Source organism: Bos javanicus, chromosome 7 (assembly GCF_032452875.1).
Source record: "Bos javanicus breed banteng chromosome 7, ARS-OSU_banteng_1.0, whole genome shotgun sequence".
Taxonomy (NCBI): Eukaryota; Metazoa; Chordata; class Mammalia; order Artiodactyla; family Bovidae; genus Bos; species Bos javanicus.
In genome coordinates, this window is record NC_083874.1 from 49,124,244 (window position 1) to 49,144,424 (window position 20,181).

A 20,181-nucleotide genomic window follows, 5' to 3' on the forward strand; every position below is an offset into this window, starting at 1 on the left:
AACATGCAGAACAAACCAGAAGTTTCACACACCCACTCACATACTCTAAGAACACACCAAAGGCTAGTTTTCTTATCTTTCAGAGTTTATTGTGTACATACACATTTCACAGGTTTTTGTTTTTAAAGTCTGTACACTTCACATGACAGTACAAACTAGCTACAATCTTCTAGCAACACATCAGGACATTAACACAGACCATGATTTTTGCCCTAAAACAGGCAATTGTGCTACTTCAACTCTCTGAGAGAGATTTTCCCAGTATGTCATGTGGCCCAGGCACCTCCTCTTCTGTAACTTCAACTTCTGAAACTGGGCCACCAGCCCAAGCGTTATCTTTACTTCTGTTTCAGGTTCAGTTCAATGCAGATACTCTGAGGCTTCACTTTTTCATCTTCATATCGGCTTCAATGGCACAGCGGCGCCCCCTGGTTCCCCCATCCTAGATGACAGGCAGATAAAGAAAGGAAGTGTGAATGAGTTACCTATGATGTAAGAGAGAAGGTGCAACAAGAATGCTGGGTATTTGGTTTTAGGGGGAAAGAGTGGGGAGAATCAACAGAAAAATCCAGGGAATGAGGGGCATTTATCTGTCCTTCCACAGAGTGGGCTAAAAAGCACCTTCGAGTAGTGTGTGAGAAGAAATAAAGGACAGAGTACCTTGCTCCTGCCCTGGGGTCCCACAGAATGACTGAGTCATCCCACCCAGGCCCCAAATGATGTGCAAAGGAACAAGAAGAGTAAAAGATGGGTGTGAGAGCCAGAAAGGGCAGTGGATAGTGAGATTCTTGGCTAACATACCTGTCCAGCTGTTGATCCCTATAAGAAAGGCCTTTCCTGCAGACTGACCCTGGCACTAGTTCCCTAGCACCTCCTGAGTTGTTTTCCATGAGATCAGGACAATCAGAAAGCTTCTTTCCATCTGCTGCTCTCTCCCTGCAGCCCAGCTCCTTCCTCTTGTGCAATACTTTGCTGTCTTCAATAGATAAAAGATTCTATTAACCAGCCTTGCAACAACAAGTCAATTGGTTCGGGATACAGAGTCACTGTTGCAGGCCAGTAAGAAAGAATGCAGACTACAGTGTTCTGTCTGTTGTACAGGCTGAGGCCTGCAGGTAAGATGAGCTAGTGAACACTTCAGCTGGGCCAGGCCATTTTTACATTTCTAATATGCAAGGACTACTTAGAGCTCATGAACACAAGCTGCCTCTGAGACAACATTAAGTATAAAAATAACACCCTTGCATTTGTAGAACACTTTAATTTTTTTTTTCAAGCCAGTTTCACACCTATTATTTCATTTTATCCTCACAACATCCCTGTGAGGTAGGCTGGACAGGTACCTCATTATATTATCTCCATCACACAGATGAGGAAAACAAGGCTCCAAGAGAAAATCCAGTGAGTTTTAAAATTATATGGTTTTCTAGGCTGGTATCCTTTCATTATATCATGAATTAGTGCCTCGTAATGAACACAGTCAACGGTTTGTTCAAATCAGAGAGGAAAAGAAAGAAGTCTATAGGTTAGCTTTATTAAGCTTATCTCTAATTCCACCAGCCACTACTAAAGGTAGAGGTTACTGTTACTGAGATCTTTATCTTAAATTTTACTGGATGTTTATGCATCAGGCATCACTCTTGCAACTTATTATTAGAGGAAAAGGAAAAAAAACCCCAAAAATCCCATGCACGGAGTATCTTTTTAAATGCCAGTTAGCAGCTGCTGCTCTGAGCAATCTTCTATTTATAAAAAAAGAACTGCCAAAAGGTGAAGTCAAGAAATGAGGAGCAAGTGCATCCTAGATCCTTACCAAGAATACCTCATTTCAGCTTAGTGAAGTCTTGAAACAGTCCCTACCCAGCCCACACACACACACATGCAGAAAGACAGGAATGCAGGAGAGGCAGTTTCTTATTTGATGACTTGAATAAACAGACGTTTGAGACATTGCCACAGTCTGCACATTGGATTTCCCTCTGCCACCCACCCCCAGCAAGAGCTGAGAATCTTTGTGGCAACACCACCCCTTGCAGCATTCAATACTTACAAAGAGAGAGAGAAGGAAGGCAGGAGAGCCCATGGGGACACTGTCCTGTTAGAGGACAAACAAACACTGATCAGGTTCCACAGAAACTCTCAGCTGCAAGCACCCCAAACCTCAGGACAGAGACACAAGCACCACGCACACAAAGACAAAATTTTAAAACTCAAGAATAAGAGGAAAGAGATCCAAAAGCAATCTGGCCATTATATCTCTGGAATAGGAACTGATGGTCCCCAAATGCTACAAGCTAAGTCATTTCTCCCAACTTGTGAGCACTCTTCCAGAGGAAGTAATAATTCATTCACTCAGCTCACAATTTCTCCCATGTGACTGAGTCTTTCAGTCACAGCAGGTTTCTTCAATGTCTGATGGGAGCAAACAACTACCATTTTAAGATCTTGAGTCTGTATACCACTGGAATGTAGAAGCCTGGCAGTACCAAGTAGTAACATAAGGTTCCTTGGATGCTTCAGACTTCTATCACTGGAACACTGGCACACATGCTCTTCCTTGGTCTCCTCACCTTCTCTGAAGCATCCTGTTTGCGGGTAGAATCTCTGCCTCGAAGACTTTTAGCACTGATCCCAGACTCAGAGGTTTGCATAATCAACTGTGTGGCCAGGAATTGCTGTAGGGAGAAGAAACAGAGTTGGCCCTAGAGACCTGATCCATCAAGGAAGAACGAAGACACTTTAGGCTTTGTAAATAGGACTATGGTATCCTTCTGCAAACACCATTCAAATACATCCACTAATTAGAAGTTTAGCACATTAGGTTTTAATTCTTCTTGGGTATGATAAACAATCAGAAAATGCCAAATGGCTCTAAGTTTTGTTGTTGCTACAATACAGCATCAAAATCTCTATGCTCTATGTAAAACACAGAACCATACTCAGTTACCTTACAATAACCTATAATGGAAAAGAATTTGAAAAAGAACATATATATTAGGTTGGTGCAAACGTAATTGTGGTTTCAGGCCATGAATTTTTAATCATTATTACCAGGATCAAACACATCTTTATTGATCAAAATAGGAACCATTACAACAATCAACACATTTTTGCCAATGAGAAATAAAGTTTATTTCTGTAGCATAAAAACTTGTGCTTTGGAATTCAACAAACTCTTGGAGAGCATTTTCTGCCTCCTACTGGTTGTGGAAGCATTTTCCCTACAAAAAGTTGTTGAAATGCTTGAAGAAGTGGTAGTCAGTTGGTGAGAGGTCAGGAGAATATGGCAGATGAGGCAAAACTTCATAGCCCAATTTGTTCAACTTTTGAAGTGGGGGTTGTGTGATCTGCGGTTGGGTGTTGTCATGGATAAGAACTGGGCCCTTTCTATTGACCAATGCCGGTTGCAGGAGTTACAATTTTTGGTGCATCTCATCGATCTGCTGAGCATACTCCTCAGATGTAATGGTTTCACAGGGATTCAGAAAGCTGTAGAGGATCAGAGTGGTAGCAGACCACCAAACAGTGACCATGACCAATTTCTGGTGCAAGTTCAGCTTTGAGAGGTGCTTTGGAGCTTCTTCTTAGTCTAGTCACTGAGCTGGTTGTCGCCTGCTATTGTATAAAATCCACTTTTTGTCACATGCCACAATCCAATCAAGAAATGGTCTGTTGTTGTTGCGTGGAATAAGAGAAGACAACACTTCAAAACGATTTTTTTGATTTGCAGTCAGCTCAGGAGGCACCCACTTATCAAGCTTTTTCACCTTTCCAATTTGCTTCAAATTCTGAACGACCATAGAATGGTCGACGTTGAGTTCTTTGGCAACTTCTCGCATAGTTGTAAGAGAATCAGCTTCCATGATGGCTCTCAATTGGTCATTGTCAACTTTCATTGGCCAGCCACTAAGCTCCTCATCTTCAAGGCTCTCATCTCCTTTACAAAACTTCTTGAACCACCACTGCACTGTATGTTTGTTAGCAATTCTTGGGGCAAATGCGTTGTTGAGGTTGTAAATTGTCTCTGCTGCCTTACGACCTATTTTGAACTCAAATAAGAAAATCGCTTGAATTTGCTTTTTGTCTAACATCATTTCCATAGTCTAAAATAAATATAAAACACATGGCAAGTAATGTCATTAGCAAAAAACAAAAAGCAAGAAATGCGCATTAAAATGATGTATAACATAACCACATTTATTTAACAAAATTAAGAATGTATTCCAATATCAAATGGCAAAGTTCAATAATGCAAAACTGCAATTACTTTTGCACCAAACTAATATATATGTAACTGAATCAATCTGCTGTCCACTTGAGACTAACACAACACTGTAAACTAACTATACTTCAATTAAAAAAAAAAAGTTCCTTAAAAACAAATCTATATGCTCTAAGAAAGAAAATGAGAGAATAAAACTAGATGAACTGAAGCAACTTAAGTAATCACTAGGCACTAATCACTATCTCTCTGTAGAGACAGACAACATCCCTTTAAGTTCAATACCCAAAGGGTGCCTGGTAATGCAACTACAGGATAGAAGTAGGTTCCCTGCAATGAAAAGGGCTGTCTACCATATACATACTTTATGTCACTTAAAAATATACATTCACCATTTCATAAAAATTTTATTGATATATGCCCAAGAAAAGTAGAATATTTCCTCACAACTCGTTTAGCAAACCAACATGAGAAAACCAACATAAATGCAGCAAGAAGAAAATTGTACTGTGTTCCTGATGGCTATTCCAAGTAAAAATCCCAGCACCCCTTCCTAATATCAACAAATCCTTCTCCTGAATAATTTAAAACACTCAGGATACTCAAAGTACCTGGATCTGCTCCAAAACATCTCGCTGCATTTCTACTGCCATATGGTAGACATCGTGGTCTGAGCTATTATACATCACAGCATTCTGGAACATCAGCATAATGTCACGCTGAAATTCAGCTGTGCTGCGGATCAGTCCATTTTCAATGTTTTTCTTAATAGTTGACAAATCCATGGGCCTAAAAAACAGAGCAGGGGGAAATAGGAGCAGAGAGGGAAAGAGGACTCAACAGGATCTTTGAATATATTATTACCACGTACACTTCCTAATATATACTTTCAGTTCCAGCTGCCAGGACTCAAATATAAAGCCCTAAAACAAGTACTTAACCCCCAAACAAGTACTTAACATAAAAACAAAAAGTCAGTCAAATAAGTATTGAGAAAGGTAATAAAGGGGGTTAATTCTTTTTAGACTCAATGATATAGTCAATAAAATAATTAGTATTCTGTCATCCTTACATCAAATAAAATTTGCTTTACACTTTCTGTCTATAGGAAAGTCCACTAAGACTGGAAAGCTTACAATTCAGGCCAAGTCAGCAGGCTGAATGGGTCATGGCTTACCTCTGTACAATGCTGTGGTAGCCAGGTGCTATGTCATCTGTAACAGGCTGGAGGAAGACATTGGCATACCTGTCCAAAAAGAATTTGGTGCCAATTATTGACTTTTCCTCCAAGAAGCTCAAGTAATGGAACTTGATCTAAAGGACTAAAGGTTTTAAGAGCCAATGCTATCAGTCATATATAAGCCTATTTAGACTTTTCTAGTTACCAAAAGAGCAGGAGGAAACATTCCTATTAACTGGTAAAGCCCACTCACCTATGATTAGCTGCAGCTCTCCATACAAGCATGATGGCTTTCTTCCAGATTTTCTGTGCCTGAATAGCTTCCTGATCCTCACTACAGACAGAGCTGAAATAAAATAGGAGAGTCCCACTTGGTATAAGTCAAAAAAAAAGTTCTAACTATTTATCAAATGTTTGTTCAGGCCAAGAAAGTGAAGATGAAAAAGTAAGACTAAAGAAAAGATCCTCTCCTACTTCTCACCTTCACTGCCTTGACCCCAAAGAAAGAATTGCTAATACTCACAACTGTGAAGAAGCAGGGCTGCTGGGGATGGAGTCTGCCAGTGTGTGGGACTGTAGCGTAGCATTGTGAATGCTAAAGCCATCGTCACTCTCACTCACAGGGGGTTCGTTATCCATTTCTGACAAATAGCCTTCTCCTTGATCTTCTTCCTTAGGCTCCTCTAGGCTTGCCGCTTCACTGACTCCATCTTCCTCCTCATCCTCACCTGGGGCATCCTTAGACATAGTGTGTTCCAGTAAACAAATTGAAAGGAGAGCAAAACTATCTAGCAAAGCATCATTAAACATGATCTGTCTTTTGGGTTAGATCAGTTCTAGGAAATGGCCTCACACTATTTCCTGACTGAGCCCTCTATCACTTATACTAGCATCTACTTACAGATACTGATTGATCAAGTAACTTAGAACCTGGACAAAGAATAAGACCCAGGATCTTTTTAAAAGGAAGAAAAAAAAAAGCTACTTACTTAAGACTAAGCTAAGAGGCGTTCCTTCTTTCCCCTTGCTCTTGAGAGGAACTCTGACCCTGGGTACAAATTATCAAAAATAGTTTTTATTTTGTGTCTCATCTGATGGAGCAAGCTCACATCACATTACTTTAAGTCTGTTTGTTACTACTGCTTTAGTAATTCTAAAAAGAAAACTTTGGATGACTTTCTCTGTATAGTATAATTAATAATCTGATTTCCTACATGCTCTCCCTGGCTCTGGTATCCCTACTCACTCCAAATCTTCTGAATGTATCAAAGCTTCTCTGTGCATTATATGCAAAGAAGGGTCTGTGTGATAGTCATAAACTCTTTCAGATAGGAAGCACATGTTGCCACAGTATTCCCACTATGCCTAACTGTCCACTGCAGCTTTTTCCCATGCAACTCCTTAACCAGTCTCATCTCAGAGAATAAAGATGTGAGTTTACTGAAATTCATTAAAAAGGTAGTGCTATAGGGAAATCTAGTCACACAGCAAGAGGAATAAAGAAAAGTCTGAAATACCTTTATCTGGCTTCCAAAAATAGTCCCTGATTCTTCTTTCAATGAGTCTGCAGAGGAGAGAAAGACTACCTGAAGATTTTTCCACCTTAGCCCTCCCCTTCCTATGGACAATAATCCCCTGCAGCTCTCCTTTCCACGCTGACCTACTCTATCTCCTCTACTTGCCCACAACCCACAATCCCTCAGAAGCCAAAGCAAATGATTTAAAGTTAGTTACAGAGTACATATTTCCTGGCTTTATTATTTATTTACCTGACATTTCAAACTTGTGCTGAGTCTCTGCCTCTAAAGGATCTTCAATGGGATTTGAGACAACATGTGATGGAGACAACATGCTTTCAGGGGATGCCTGAAGACCAAAAAAGAATAAGTACCTTAAGTCCTGGTAAATCACTATAGCTTCTACTTTATTCTTCAATGATAATGAAACTATACAAGAAATTCTAAGTCTTACCTATGAAATATGATTCTAATGGTCACCTTAATACGAACAGGGTTAAGTAAATATATATAGCACTGATCATACCTATGGGCTTTGGACACCAACATGTAAGAACGCAGGAATACAATAGGAAAACCAAAGGCCCAAACTGTCACTTCTTACATAAGGTGTAACTCTACCCTCTCCCAACCCACTGCCAAACCCCTGATCTTAAATACCTCTGTCTTCACTGCTGTAAGCGGAGTCTCATCACCTTTCCTACTGGAAACATCTGCTTCAGTAATTTCTCCAGTTGCTATACTTCTGGGTTCCTCGTCTAAGTCCTGACTCCTGAGTTCTGGTGGCTCCATATTTGTGGCTGGAACAACTCCAGATACCATTTCAGCCCCTGAAATGCCTTGCTCTGGTTCTGCAGGTTCCATTTTGATCTCAACACCAGGCTCCCTGATGTCCACCAGTTCGTGGATTCCTTTGCTTTCTGTGTCTTCAAAGTCCAGCCTCTCTTGCTTGACTGTCATCTCTGGTGCAGGGAGAGGTACTGGCTTATCCCGTTCCTGCTGGATAGAGTGCTCCCAGGGGCCAGGGAGTGACTGGGGATCATCATTCTCTTCACAGAATGACAGTGCTGCTTCCACTGCGGCCACATCCAGCACTTCGGGATGATCATCTACCTGTCCCATAATACATACATTGTTGAAGTCACAAAAAGAAGCCCAAGTCCCTCAATTCATTAGCACCCAATGAGATGGCCTGAATCTGAGCTTCTCTCTCCATCTCCTCCAGGTAGAAGAAGCAACCAATGTACAGGAACATGTCTGGTGCAAACCAGTAGGTTAGGCAGATGACTAGTATGTCAGCAACAAAGGGCTTTGGGACTAGAGACGGAGATGGGAGGAAGCAGGAGAGCTGTTTATGAAATTCTTACTGCAAGGAGAAGCTGAGGAGAGAAGTCTATGTAGGACCCATGAAACATTCCTTGGGGCTTTGCTGAATAGTTACCTTGTCCTCGATGATGGCAATGATGTCCCCAACAGTTTCAAAATCCAGCTCTTCACCTGTGTAAGACACTGCAATATCCATCTTCTCAGCCAGATCTAAATCTTCCTTCCCATCAATGCTGGGGGCCTTTGATCCTCCAGGGGCCTCTGCTACCCCTGATCGGAAACACTCTTCTTTGATAGAATTGATGATCATGGAGATTTCATTGCTATCCATGGAAACAGTCACAGTATGTGGATCCCCCACAGCCTCCATGGGAACACAGGTGTCAGGCTGACTCACTGAATAACAGGAAAAGAAAACCATCTCAGAAGCTTGTTATCAACTGCCCAACTGGAGATCACGGCAAAGCTTAGACAGATGTCAAGTACCCATACACTTAAGCTCAGTAGAAGTTATCTTACATCTGCCTATGTTTTCTTCTCCTCAGTTTTATCTAGAAAGGTGAGAACACATTCTCAAGCCCACTTACATGTGTACACTTAGTCTTTTTCACCAATGAATAAATGCCCACCCACTTCTTCTCATATCCTTGTTTTTCTAAGGATAAAGATAGTACATGTCTACAGAGAACAGAAGCTAATGCTCTTGGTCACCTTTCTCTAAATGAAGCTCAAAATGAAATTCTGGATCTAGTTGCTGCTCAGGGCGTGGGTCAAGGACGCACCTGGAGCTACACTCTCAGGAGTGGAGACAGCCGGAGCAGAGGATGGTGCTGGCAGCGCAGGCATCATGACAATGGTAGCCTGGGATACAGATTCTACAGGGGGTGCCACAAGTTTAACTGGAGGTTCACTGGCAACAGTAGTGAAGGAAGCAAGAGGTGTGGTGAACTGTGTAGGACCAGCTTCTAAAAGCCGGGAAAGAGTGGGAGTACCTAACAGACAAAGAGGCACACAAACGAGGTAAGAAGAAAGCACATGAACAAGAAGCAAATAATAGCCACTTTAAGACTCAACCAAGGAAATTTTTAGTCTCAAAGGATGAAAGCAACTCCTCTGTTAAATGAGCTCATTATCTATATCCTTACTTTTCCAAATCTTACTTAAGATCTTCTGCCAAGTTAGGAATGACTCAAAGCACTAGAATACACAACTCATATGAAAGATGAGGGGCAATTTAAAAACAAACAAACAAACAAAAATGGTATGAATAAATCTGTCACTTCTACTGAAGTTAAGCATGCTATAAACCACTCAAATGTAACATCACTCAAACACCAAAATCTAACATTTGGCATTTTATAAAACTATTTTTTGCTTTACATTTTCTACCTCATTTAATTCTTACTACATCCTTGAAAACTATGTATATTGTAACTAATAGAAAATTGAGATTCAAGAGTTAAAGTTATCTATCCAAAGTCACAAACCCAGGGCATGGCAGGCCTGAAACTTGTTAAGTCTAGCGTTTTAGTTCCAAATCTTGTCTCCCTATACTATAGTCTCAGGTATCCCTAGCACCCTTCTGTGATTTTGCACCTTGACCATTAACTTCACTATTCTTAATACAATCTATACCATGTTCATCTAAGATATTCAGTATTTTGAAGATGAAATGGATTTATAATTTTGAGCTCCATGTGGCTTAAGAGGTAATGCAGCTCCAAGGCTGGGCTTTAAATCTAGGATTCACAGTTGCTTAATAACAAAGGCTAGAAACCAAGGGCAATCAATGCCATGTTCAACATTTCTAATACAAAGTAGATAACGGAAAAGTAGTGACTTACCTGAGGCAGCAGGGGAGGCTGCAACAGTGCTGGGTGTTTGCTGCATCTCCCCACCATGTATCATGGGAAGGACCCCGCCTACCTCCAAGAGGACACCTGTACTGTTCAGGTGGCCAGAAGCCACAGCCATTTCACTCTCATTGACCTACCAGGGAAGAACAGAGGCGAAGGCTACACTCAAGCTTTCCTTTATTACCACTTCCCAAAAAAAGCTCCAGCAGTTGGCCAAACTTCATGAAACTAAAAGTTAATATCCAAAGAAAATAATTGCAGACCCAGGGGAAACTCTAATTTTCAAATCTTATGAACAAGAGTTCTCTGGAGAAGAGAACCAAAATAATTATGGTTTCAGTTACCTCAGGACCCAAGGATACTATCAACTACTTGTTTTGTTTTTAAATTAACATTTAACTAGGAGATCTCTTCCTCTTTTGAACTTTTTTTCCATGTATATTTTAGGTTATATTTTAGGTCCCGGGCACTCCCTTCCAAATTACTAAATCACCACAGCTCTCAAACACCCACAGAAGTCTCCATACCAGTCTGGGGCTAGTAGGCAGGAGGCTGCCCTTCTTCAAGAGCTCTGACAGCAGAGGGGAAGGGGGTGGAGTTGCTTTCTGTCCAAGCATCTTTTTCTGGGGTGAATCATCTGTTACTGGGGTCATGGGGGCTTCTAAGGGTGCAGAGCCTGGAGGAAGGGTGTCAGGAATTCCAGGAAACGAGGTGACTGGGGTACTCGGCAAAGTCCCAGGGGTTACCTAAGAGACAACAGAGAACCTTTATCTGACTTCTCAAACTCAGGAAGGTTCCTTACTAATCTGGATGGGTTAGTGTATCTAACTATTACTTTATTAGTCCTGAGTGGAACTGCCCAGAAACCCTCAACCCCTCTTGCTCTTAATCACATCTTCCTCCCCCGCAAATTTTTCTCTTCCACCCACTCAAACCCAAAATGACTCAATCTTTCCACCCAACTTGCCTTTTATAAACTCCTTACCCACTACCAATACTGTATTTACAGAGAAGTCATCCTATATTTCAGCAAGAATTTCATAAGACCAGTACACTTACAAGTAACTCCTTAACTTAGTCTTTTACCTATTTCTAAAAATGGTTCAAAAGGCTCAATGTTTTTAGGTCCATTCTTATCCTAAAGCACAGAACATGATGAGTCTTCAGCATTCAGACCAAGAGAGGAAACTGTCTCTAAGCCAAAAGTGGTTTCCTCATTACTCAGCTCTCAGCTGGCTTATTGCCCCTTGCTGATCAATTCCTGTGGATGGTAATATACTCACCCCAGAGGCGGCCTCTTCCATAGTGGTTGCAGACAAGTCCCCAAGTGGATAATCACCTCCAGGGGAGGCAGAATCTATAGGAGAGCGGACCATCACAGTAGGTAACCTCCGAGGGGGTGTTTTTACTGCTTGACGGGCTAGAACATAAAAAAGAATGATTTCTGTCTTCAAGAGTAAAAAAATAAAACTAGACTCTACTCTGCTATTATACAACAAAAGACAAATAGAGATGTTGTATTATTAAAGCAATGTTAAGAATCTAGATTAGAAAGCTTTCTTTCCAAGTTTTTAGCCTAATTTTTCCTATGAGCAAATTCGTATACCCCAAAGGTTCCTAGAGTAGGAAAGCAGTTTAAACATCCCTCAGTATCCCCTACAACAACTTGAGATTCTGCTTAAACAAGGAAAGACCTTATTCGTTCACAGCATGCATTCCTAGAGTTATAAATGCTTAAGTTCCTCCCCTTATCCAGTGACTGAGCTATTCTCAAGCTTTTTACAGAATCTGACTTCTAAAACCTTGTTTATGTTCAGTAGGTTATTATCAGGCTTTTGTACTTAAAAGTCAAAAGGTCTAGTGAGTTGTGAATAGAGCTCACTTTCTAAGAGCTTCTTCCTGGACACAAACGGACACTTTTATTCTGATGAAAGAGAAGATGACAGAGGAAAGTGTGCAAGTAAATTGGAATCAGTGGATTCCGTGTTAACAAATATTTTTCGACTGCCATCAACATGCCGTACTGTACAGTCAACTGCTAGTCATTAGGTTCACCTTACCCTGATATGCTGCATCTGTAGCCTTCCTCTTTACTTCAGCCTCCTCTTCTTCCAGTTTCTTTTTCCTAAAGAGAAAATTAAGGGTTAGATCCTAGCTGACTCTAGCTCCTCCACAATTCATAGTGCCCTCACAAGGAAATGTTTTTTTTGCCAGGCTAGCTCTTTTTAGAGGAAAAGCCTAAAGGAAAAAAAAAAAAACCCACAAACTTTATCAGCAAAATAGGGAAGTTTGAGTATACTACCTAACTACCAGTTCTTTACCCGGCAAACTAGAGCCACTTTTAAGTTAGAACTAAGTTATATTCTCACAGTGAAATGTTCTATCACATTACCTTCTAAGACTCACCACCCCCTCCCAGCTTCCAGGCCACTCTGCAGCTGTGCCTTTCCAAAAATCTCCCAAGTCTAAAGGGGTGGCAGATGTAGGAAATAAGCCAGATTACTTAAGGAGTAAAGAGGGCAAAAAAGAGAAGTATAGATGGAAAAATAATATAACCCACATCGCAATGTCATTGCAAAGTTCATCCAGTCTGCTGTCCATGTGCCCAGCTTGAATTAGTTCTGCATCTCTTTTCAGTCGTCTGTAGGATGAGAGGTGGGTAGACTAGGTTTTTTAATCTATTCAAAAATTTCTGACTAGAGTAAGTTAGCCCCATTTGTCTCTCCCAACCATTTTGCATTCTCTCTGATAAGTACCTATATTTTTCCTGGGTTTCTTTTATCACTTTCTTTAGTTCCTCAACTCGCTCAGCAGTCAGTTTCCGAACAATGACATCTTCAACGGTTTCTACCACTTCTCCCTTTTCACCCCGTTTCCGTCTATGGAAAATTAAAAAAAACAAACACACAGACTTGAATAAGAACATTATTTCTACCCCAACTTGCTTTCTTTGAGGCTTCTCCACCACCTAACCAAATATTATTACTACTATATTTTTACAATTTTATCATACCATAATATAAATAATTTCTTTAAAAAAAAGCAGACTTCTATAGTAAATATTCTCCACTAAAGAGATTTGGTTCAAATGCCTGGCTCTGTACTCACTTTGGGGTCTCAGTGGTCTCTAGAAGCTCTGAGTACTGGGAAGCACAGTGCTGTGGAAAAAAGTGAAAAAATGATGACCAAGCCTAAAACCGGACAACCTTTTAAAATTTCAACATGTTACACTAAGGTTTAGACAGGAGAGCTATATTTAAGGCATGAGTAGCTTCTAGGAGGACAAATTACTTTGCAATCAAATCAGTTAAAAATAATCAATACCATAATACAGAATACAAATATGTATTTGTATAATACATAATATAAATTCTGGCATGGAATTTGTGTATTTGGGGAAAAACAAGCCACGAGCCAATATTTGTATCTAATATCTACTGAGTCGTTACTATATACATGGCACACAATGGCAACCCACTCCAGTACTCTTGCCTGGAAAATCCCATGGACGGAGGAGCCTGGTAGGCTGCAGTCCATGGGGTCGCTAAGAGTCGGGTACGACTGAGTGACTTCACTTTTACTTTTCACTTTCATGCATTGGAGAAGGAAATGGCAACCCACTCCAGTGTTCTTGCCTGGAGAATCCCAGGGACAGTGGAGCCTGGTGGGCTCCTGTCTATGAGGTCGCACAGAGTCGGACACGACTGAAGTGACTTAGCAGCAACGGCAGCAGTGCTAAATGTTTTCTAGGTATTATCTCAACAAAATCTTTGAAACAAGCTTGAATCAACTTTTATCTCTATTCTACAAATCAGAAAAACTGAGGATCATGGTTCAAAGTTTTAAGTAAAATCATATTAAACTCAGATCTACCTAATGTACAAGACGGCACTTTTCACTCTATGCTACACTGAAAAGAACAGTTTGTAATAGTGTGAGCGTACATGGATGGATTGGCAAACACTGAGAAAAAGGAAAAGTATTCTCAACTACTCTTCATGGTACAAAAGCCTTGTGATTTAAAAGGGCAGGACCTGGTCACAGTGGTCAGAAAGACCATCACTAAAAACTTTACAAATAATAAATGTTAGAGAGGGCATGGAGAAAAGAGAACCCTTTAACACTATTGTTGGAAATGTAAATATAGAAAACAGTATAGAGGTTCCACAAAATATAAAAAATAGAACTATCATATGATCCAGTAATCCTTCTCTGGGGCATATATCTGGACAAAACTACAATTTGAAAATATATATGCACCTCTATGTTTATAGCGGCACTATTTACAACAGTCAAGACATGAAAACAACCTTAATGTCCATCAACAGATGCATGGATAAAGAAAATGAAGTGTGTGTGTGTATGCACATAATGGAATTATTCCTCAATCATAAAAAAGAATGAAATAATGCCATTTGCAGCAACAAGGATAGAATCAGAGATCATACTAGGCAAAGTAAGTCAGAAAGAGAAAGACAAATACCATATGATATCATTTATATGTAGAATCTAAACTACAATACAAATGAATGTATGTATGAAACAGAAACAGATTTCCAGATACAGAGAACAGACTTGTGGTTATCAGGGGGAGGGTGTGGAGGGGAGAAATTAACACATTGTAAATCAACTATACTTCAATAAAATTTAAAAAAGAAACAAACATAAGAACAAATAAAAAAGCAAGATGTTGTCATTTAGTTACCAGGTTGTGTCAAACTCTTTTGCGACCTGATGAACTATAGCCCGTCCAGGCTCCTCTGTCCATGGGATTTCCCAGGCAAGAATACTGGAGAGGGCTGCCATTTCCTTTTCCAGGGGCTCTTCCCGACTGGGGGCCCAACCCATATCTCCTACATTGGCAGGCGGATTCTTTACCACAGAGCAACCAGGGAAGCCCAAATGAGCAAAATACTTAAAGACAAAAAAAAAGGGGGGGGGGGTAGAAAAGGAGGAGGGGGGAGCAGGACCTGGAAGGGAACCCACTTTACATCTCAAAAAGTGCTCTAAAAGAACATGTACTTGGGAACTTACTTTTTGAGAGAACCAGTCTGGAGGGCGGCCAGGTTCTGCAAAGGGCTTGATTGCTCTGCTAACTGATACCCTACAAAATGAGAAAAGCATCACACACTAAATTGAAAAAAAAGAGAGAGAAGGTATATATCCACAGTTCAAGGTTTAGAGTACAAAATCTGGGGAAAAAACTGCTACTGGGAAACATTCTGGAATACATGACTATGGCAAAGGACACAGCTACTGAAAAGTCATTTTGGAGGGCAAGTATCACTGATAAACAGTTTCCCTACATGATGTATTTCCTGAGTGAAGTGAAGGTATTAGGACCTACACTAAGGTATCATTTCTGTTCATTTGGGAAATTTTTTCTTTGGTTCTTTTAGAAAATATCTGTCTTTTGAGAAGCAATATTCCAGACTCCCAAAAGTTATCTTTTGATCTACTAATACAGTTCTTAAGAACATAATATAAGAAAATAATTTCACAAAAGAAGCACCAGGAAGAAGGCATGGACATCCTCCCCACAATAACCACAAGTGTGCTGATCAGACTGATGAACAGTTAGGTTTTTTCTAAATGACTGTAACAGCACATTTAACTTATGGTACTTCTCAAGAAAATATTACACCCATAAAAATAACTATGAAATATATGTGGTGATACAGAACATATTCATAACAATATTTACTGAAAAAAAAAGACACGATTTTCTGCTATGATGCACTTATATGACCTTTTAAAAAGCTAAGAGATATAAAGAAAAAGGAAGAAAAGGCAAAAATGAAAACAGACTGAAATGGCTTGAAGCAAGAGTGTGAAGGGGCTTCAACTTTGTCTATTTCTTTAAAAAGATCTGAAGGAAACACGACAAAACATTAGGATTTGTTAAATCCAGGTACCAGATACACAGGCACTCTATATTATTCTGCCTACTTCTCTATGAGGTTCAAGTATTTCACAACTTTAAAAAGAAGACTTTTAAATTCTGTGTTGGGATAATGGTTTCACAGAGTTAGTTTATAAAAAAATTCACTTTAACATTGTTATGTAGACAACTATCAGCAAAAAATAAAGTCTGATCCATAACAAACTTTCTTTAAATCAAAAAAAAGCCTCCAAATCAAGATTTAAATATTTTTTAAAATGTACACAAAAGTACTAGGGAAAAAAAAGGACAAGTATTTTATAACCTTGGACTAGGGAAGAACTTTCTAATTAAGTCACAAAATCCAGGAGCTATAAGAGAAAATTTTTAATAAATAAACTGTATTTTTAAGACCCTTAATGTAAAAATACTACATCAAGTAAAGCCAAATAGCACACTAGTTTTTTAAAAATGTACCCCAAGATGTAGATAAATGGCTAATCTCCCTAATATATAAGGAGCCACCTTCACCCTCCCCACCCCACCAGTAAAATTAAAGAGAAAGACTAATAGGTAGAAAAATGGGAATAGTTTACAGAAAAGCAAATACAGGTGTCTTTTTAACAGAAGACATTTAACTTCACTCATCATAGGACAGATGCAAGTGAAAGATATGAGAACTGTTTCAAAGTTTTGATCTTATACTGTCAATGATCAAAAATACGTAACAACACATTCTATGAGCCAAGGCATAGAAAAATAGGTATAACATATCACCAATGGGAGTATAAACTGAAACAAATCTCTGAGTAGGGCAACTGAAATGCTTAACAAATTTTTTTAACTTATATGTTCTTTGAATCCATAATTCCACTTTCAGTTTGTCTAAGATACAAATCCACACATAACTATACAACGCTATATTTCTATTAGCATATGTCCATCAACAGAGTTCTAGTTAAATAAATTATGGTATATCCATAAAACAGTATCATGCAGCTGTTTAAAAAAGAGCTAGATATTCATATGAAGATATACAATGATCTATAAGGTACAATACTAAGTTGAAGGGGAAAAAAAAGGCAGCAGTGCCAAAGTAAAGTAAAATGTGCATAGTATGTAACCAGTTGTGTTTATTTTGAGAAAGATCTTTATTTGCTTTACACAGCAGTAAAAATTACATACTATACATTGCGTGAATGCATGAGTGCTCAGTCATGTCCAACTCCATGGACTGTAGCTCATTAGGCTCCTCCATCCATTTAATTTCCCAGGCAAGAATACTGGAGAGGGTTGCCATTTCCTACTCAGGGCCACTTGTGTTTAAAGAAGAGAGAAAAGGTGGTCCAATGGTTAAGAATCTGTTTGCCAATTCAGGGGACACAGGTTCAGTTCCCACTGTGCAAAGATTCCACATGTCATGGGGCAACGAAGGCCCTGCCTTCAGAGCCCAGACTCTGCAACAAAATAAGTCACCATAATGCACACTGCAAGGAAGAGCAGCCTCCGCTCTCAGCAACTAGAGAAAGCCCATGCACAGCAACTAAGACCCAGCGCAGCCAAAAATACAGGATTTTTTTTTTAAAGGAGAGGAAAAAAGAAAATATTTATTTGTTCAAGTATAAAATTTAATGGCAGAGAAACACACAAGGAACTGCTAATCCTGGGAGATAAGATACAGATGTGTACCATTTTGAATTTTGAACTTTATATCTTAAGAACCTCCTCAAAACATAAATACAATTTTAAATTTCAAACTTTTACTTAAGTGTTCTTATATTTTTTAAAGAAAAATGTAATAAAATACACATATTGAGTTCTATTTCAATCCAGTTTACTTGATATTAATATTTTGTATAAAAATGAGTTCAGTTTATATTTAAGTTATATTTAAGTTCAATCTGAGATTCGTCCAATTACCATGCTTTGTTTTGTCGGGGTTTACCAGCTCAAGAATAGCTGCTACCTAGAGTATTCTGGTTTCCTCTTTGAAAAGTTATTTGAAAAATATATAGAATTGTAGAAGTGTTACATGTGATCAGTAATGGTGCTTTCATAAACTCATTTGAATGGTTAAAGTAGTAGAGATAAACCCTACAAATGCAAATTTATTAAGTAATTTGAACACTTAAGACAATTAAAAGGTATCTTTAGATACTAAGAGAAAAAAAGAGGGGGGGGTGGGGGGAACAAATGTTAAAAATGAGAGTATGTCCTGGTAGAAAAAAAGACTGGAAAACACACACAGTCCTACTTTCTGGTACTTAAAAGACATGATGCTGGGAAAGACTGAAGGCGGGAGGAGAAGGGGACAACAGATGAGATGGTTGGATGGCATCACCAACTCAATGGACATGAGTTTGAGTAAACTCTGGGAACTGGTAATGGACAGGGAAGTCTGGTGTGCTGCAGCCCATGGGGTCACAGAGTCAGACACGACTGAGCAACTGAACTGAACTATGATCCAGCAATTCCACTCTTTCAAGAAAAATGAAAACATGCCTGCACAAAAGCTTGTACACAAATGTTCACAGCAGCATTAATTATAATATTCAGAAAAGTAAAAATAACCCAAATGTTCATCAACAAATGAACAAAATGTAGTAAACCCATTTTGTAAACAAGGAACTACAATTTCCTCAAAACAAAGAATAAAGTACTGATACATACTCCAGCATGAACCCTGAAAGCATTATGCTAAGTGAAAGAAGCCAGCCCCAGAGTACCACAAAGTATATGATTCCATCTATATGAAATGATCAGAATAAGCTATAGAGAGACAGAAAGTAGATGAGTGGTGAGGGAGGAGGAAATATTAGAGAGGTAAAGAGATTTGTAGAGTGATTGCTTAAGGGGTAAGAGGTTTCTTTTCAAGTGTATTTAAAATGTAAAATTAGACTCTAGCGCTGGTCCTATTACAGATATATATTAAATTCTATGAATTTAATAAATAAAATTATATTAATAAGTTTTAATAATTTTAATAAATTAAATTCTGTGAATATACTGGGAATTCTGTGAATATAATTTTATGACATATGAATTGCATCTCAAGAAGGCTGTTAAACAAATGCTGCTTAAAGGTTAACTACTGGAATCCACCTGTATTTACATGAAGGAAAAAAAAACAAAAAACAAAAAACAACGGTTTCTAATACCCAAGGAAGCAGACATCCTAGATACCTTACCAATTTTGATCGCCACTCCTCATGACAGAAGACGCTAAACACAGCTTTTCTCGGATGGACCATGGCTCTGTAGGGCCAGTACTCAGCAGCTTATGTTCTGAAAGGAAAGATTTAGAGACAACCACTGAGGCACTAACTCTAAGCCCCAAAGGGAGGATTAAAAGTTTAATACAAAAATGTCCTAACCTGTAAGGACAAAGTGAGCCACTATCACCAAATCTTGATTTTCACCTCTCTAGTAACACCACCACTAGGATGGTGCCTATTCATTGCATGAGAACTGCACTTGATTATCTAGCAAAACATTTTTCTTTAAATGCCATGGTTACTCTACCATATTTAAAAAAAAAAAAAAAGTCAAGTTAATTTAGGGCAATTCTTCCAAAAAACCCAGTTTTAAGAATACTTTATTCCAGGAACTTCCCCAGTGGTTAAGTCTGTGCCTTTTCACTAGCGGGGACGTGGGTTCCATGATCCTGCCTACCACCAACCTCCCCGCCCTGTTCTGGCAAAAAAAAAAAAAAAAAAAAGAATGCTTTATTCCAATGTGCACCCAGGCCTTATTTCCCAGGATTCCGAGCGGCCAACCCCCGCTACTGCCCCGCCTCCTTCTTAGCATAAACTTGTTTACTTCTCTCTGTTACACCCGTTTCTCTCAAGCTGTTAGGCCTAAGAGACCTTCTCAGTCCCTGAAACAGGGCAAAATGGCTGAGATACACGAAATGCATTTTTTCCCTAGTGGCAGAAAAAGCTCATGATTAACATGCCCCATTTCTCTGTGACTACAGGCCTCACAAATGTTCGCCAGAAAATGACAGTTTGGGACCCCGGGCACTCCATATGGTTCACAGTATCTCTGTCCGCACGCCGGAGCCTCTAAGGCACCTTTTTCCCCTCTCACCCCGCAAAGCTGACAAACATACAAGAATTCTCTTGGGCTGCTTTTCGCAAAGCTCCGTGGCCTTGCACACCACAACTACAGAGGAGCACTCATCGTGGCAACTAGAGAAC

General features: G+C 39.4%; 1 protein-coding gene across 9 annotated transcripts in view; it reads right to left on the reverse strand.

The window, feature by feature from the left end:
- Window positions 1-64: 64 nt before the first annotated feature.
- BRD8 (bromodomain containing 8) overlaps window positions 65-20,181 on the reverse strand; it is a 20,724-nt gene continuing 607 nt past the window's right edge. The window contains exons 2-23 of one of the 9 annotated variants that reach the window (XR_009737580.1): window positions 19,171-19,267; window positions 15,136-15,205; window positions 13,210-13,259; window positions 12,858-12,980; window positions 12,662-12,742; window positions 12,162-12,226; window positions 11,385-11,521; window positions 10,629-10,847; window positions 10,090-10,234; window positions 9,028-9,237; window positions 8,361-8,641; window positions 7,580-8,032; window positions 7,172-7,268; window positions 6,920-6,966; window positions 5,926-6,140; window positions 5,656-5,748; window positions 5,400-5,468; window positions 4,834-5,011; window positions 2,571-2,675; window positions 2,051-2,095; window positions 802-976; window positions 65-442 (exon numbers count right to left, since the gene is read on the reverse strand). Coding sequence is in view for 8 of the 9 variants with exons in the window: in XM_061423608.1 (XP_061279592.1) it covers window positions 3,594-4,049; window positions 4,834-5,011; window positions 5,400-5,468; window positions 5,656-5,748; window positions 5,926-6,140; window positions 6,920-6,966; window positions 7,172-7,268; window positions 7,580-8,032; window positions 8,361-8,641; window positions 9,028-9,237; window positions 10,090-10,234; window positions 10,629-10,847; window positions 11,385-11,521; window positions 12,162-12,226; window positions 12,662-12,742; window positions 12,858-12,980; window positions 13,210-13,259; window positions 15,136-15,205; window positions 19,171-19,267 (3,086 nt within the window). In the remaining variant the exon portion in view is untranslated. The other 8 variants (XM_061423610.1, XM_061423611.1, XM_061423614.1 and 5 more) reach the window with 8 other exon arrangements.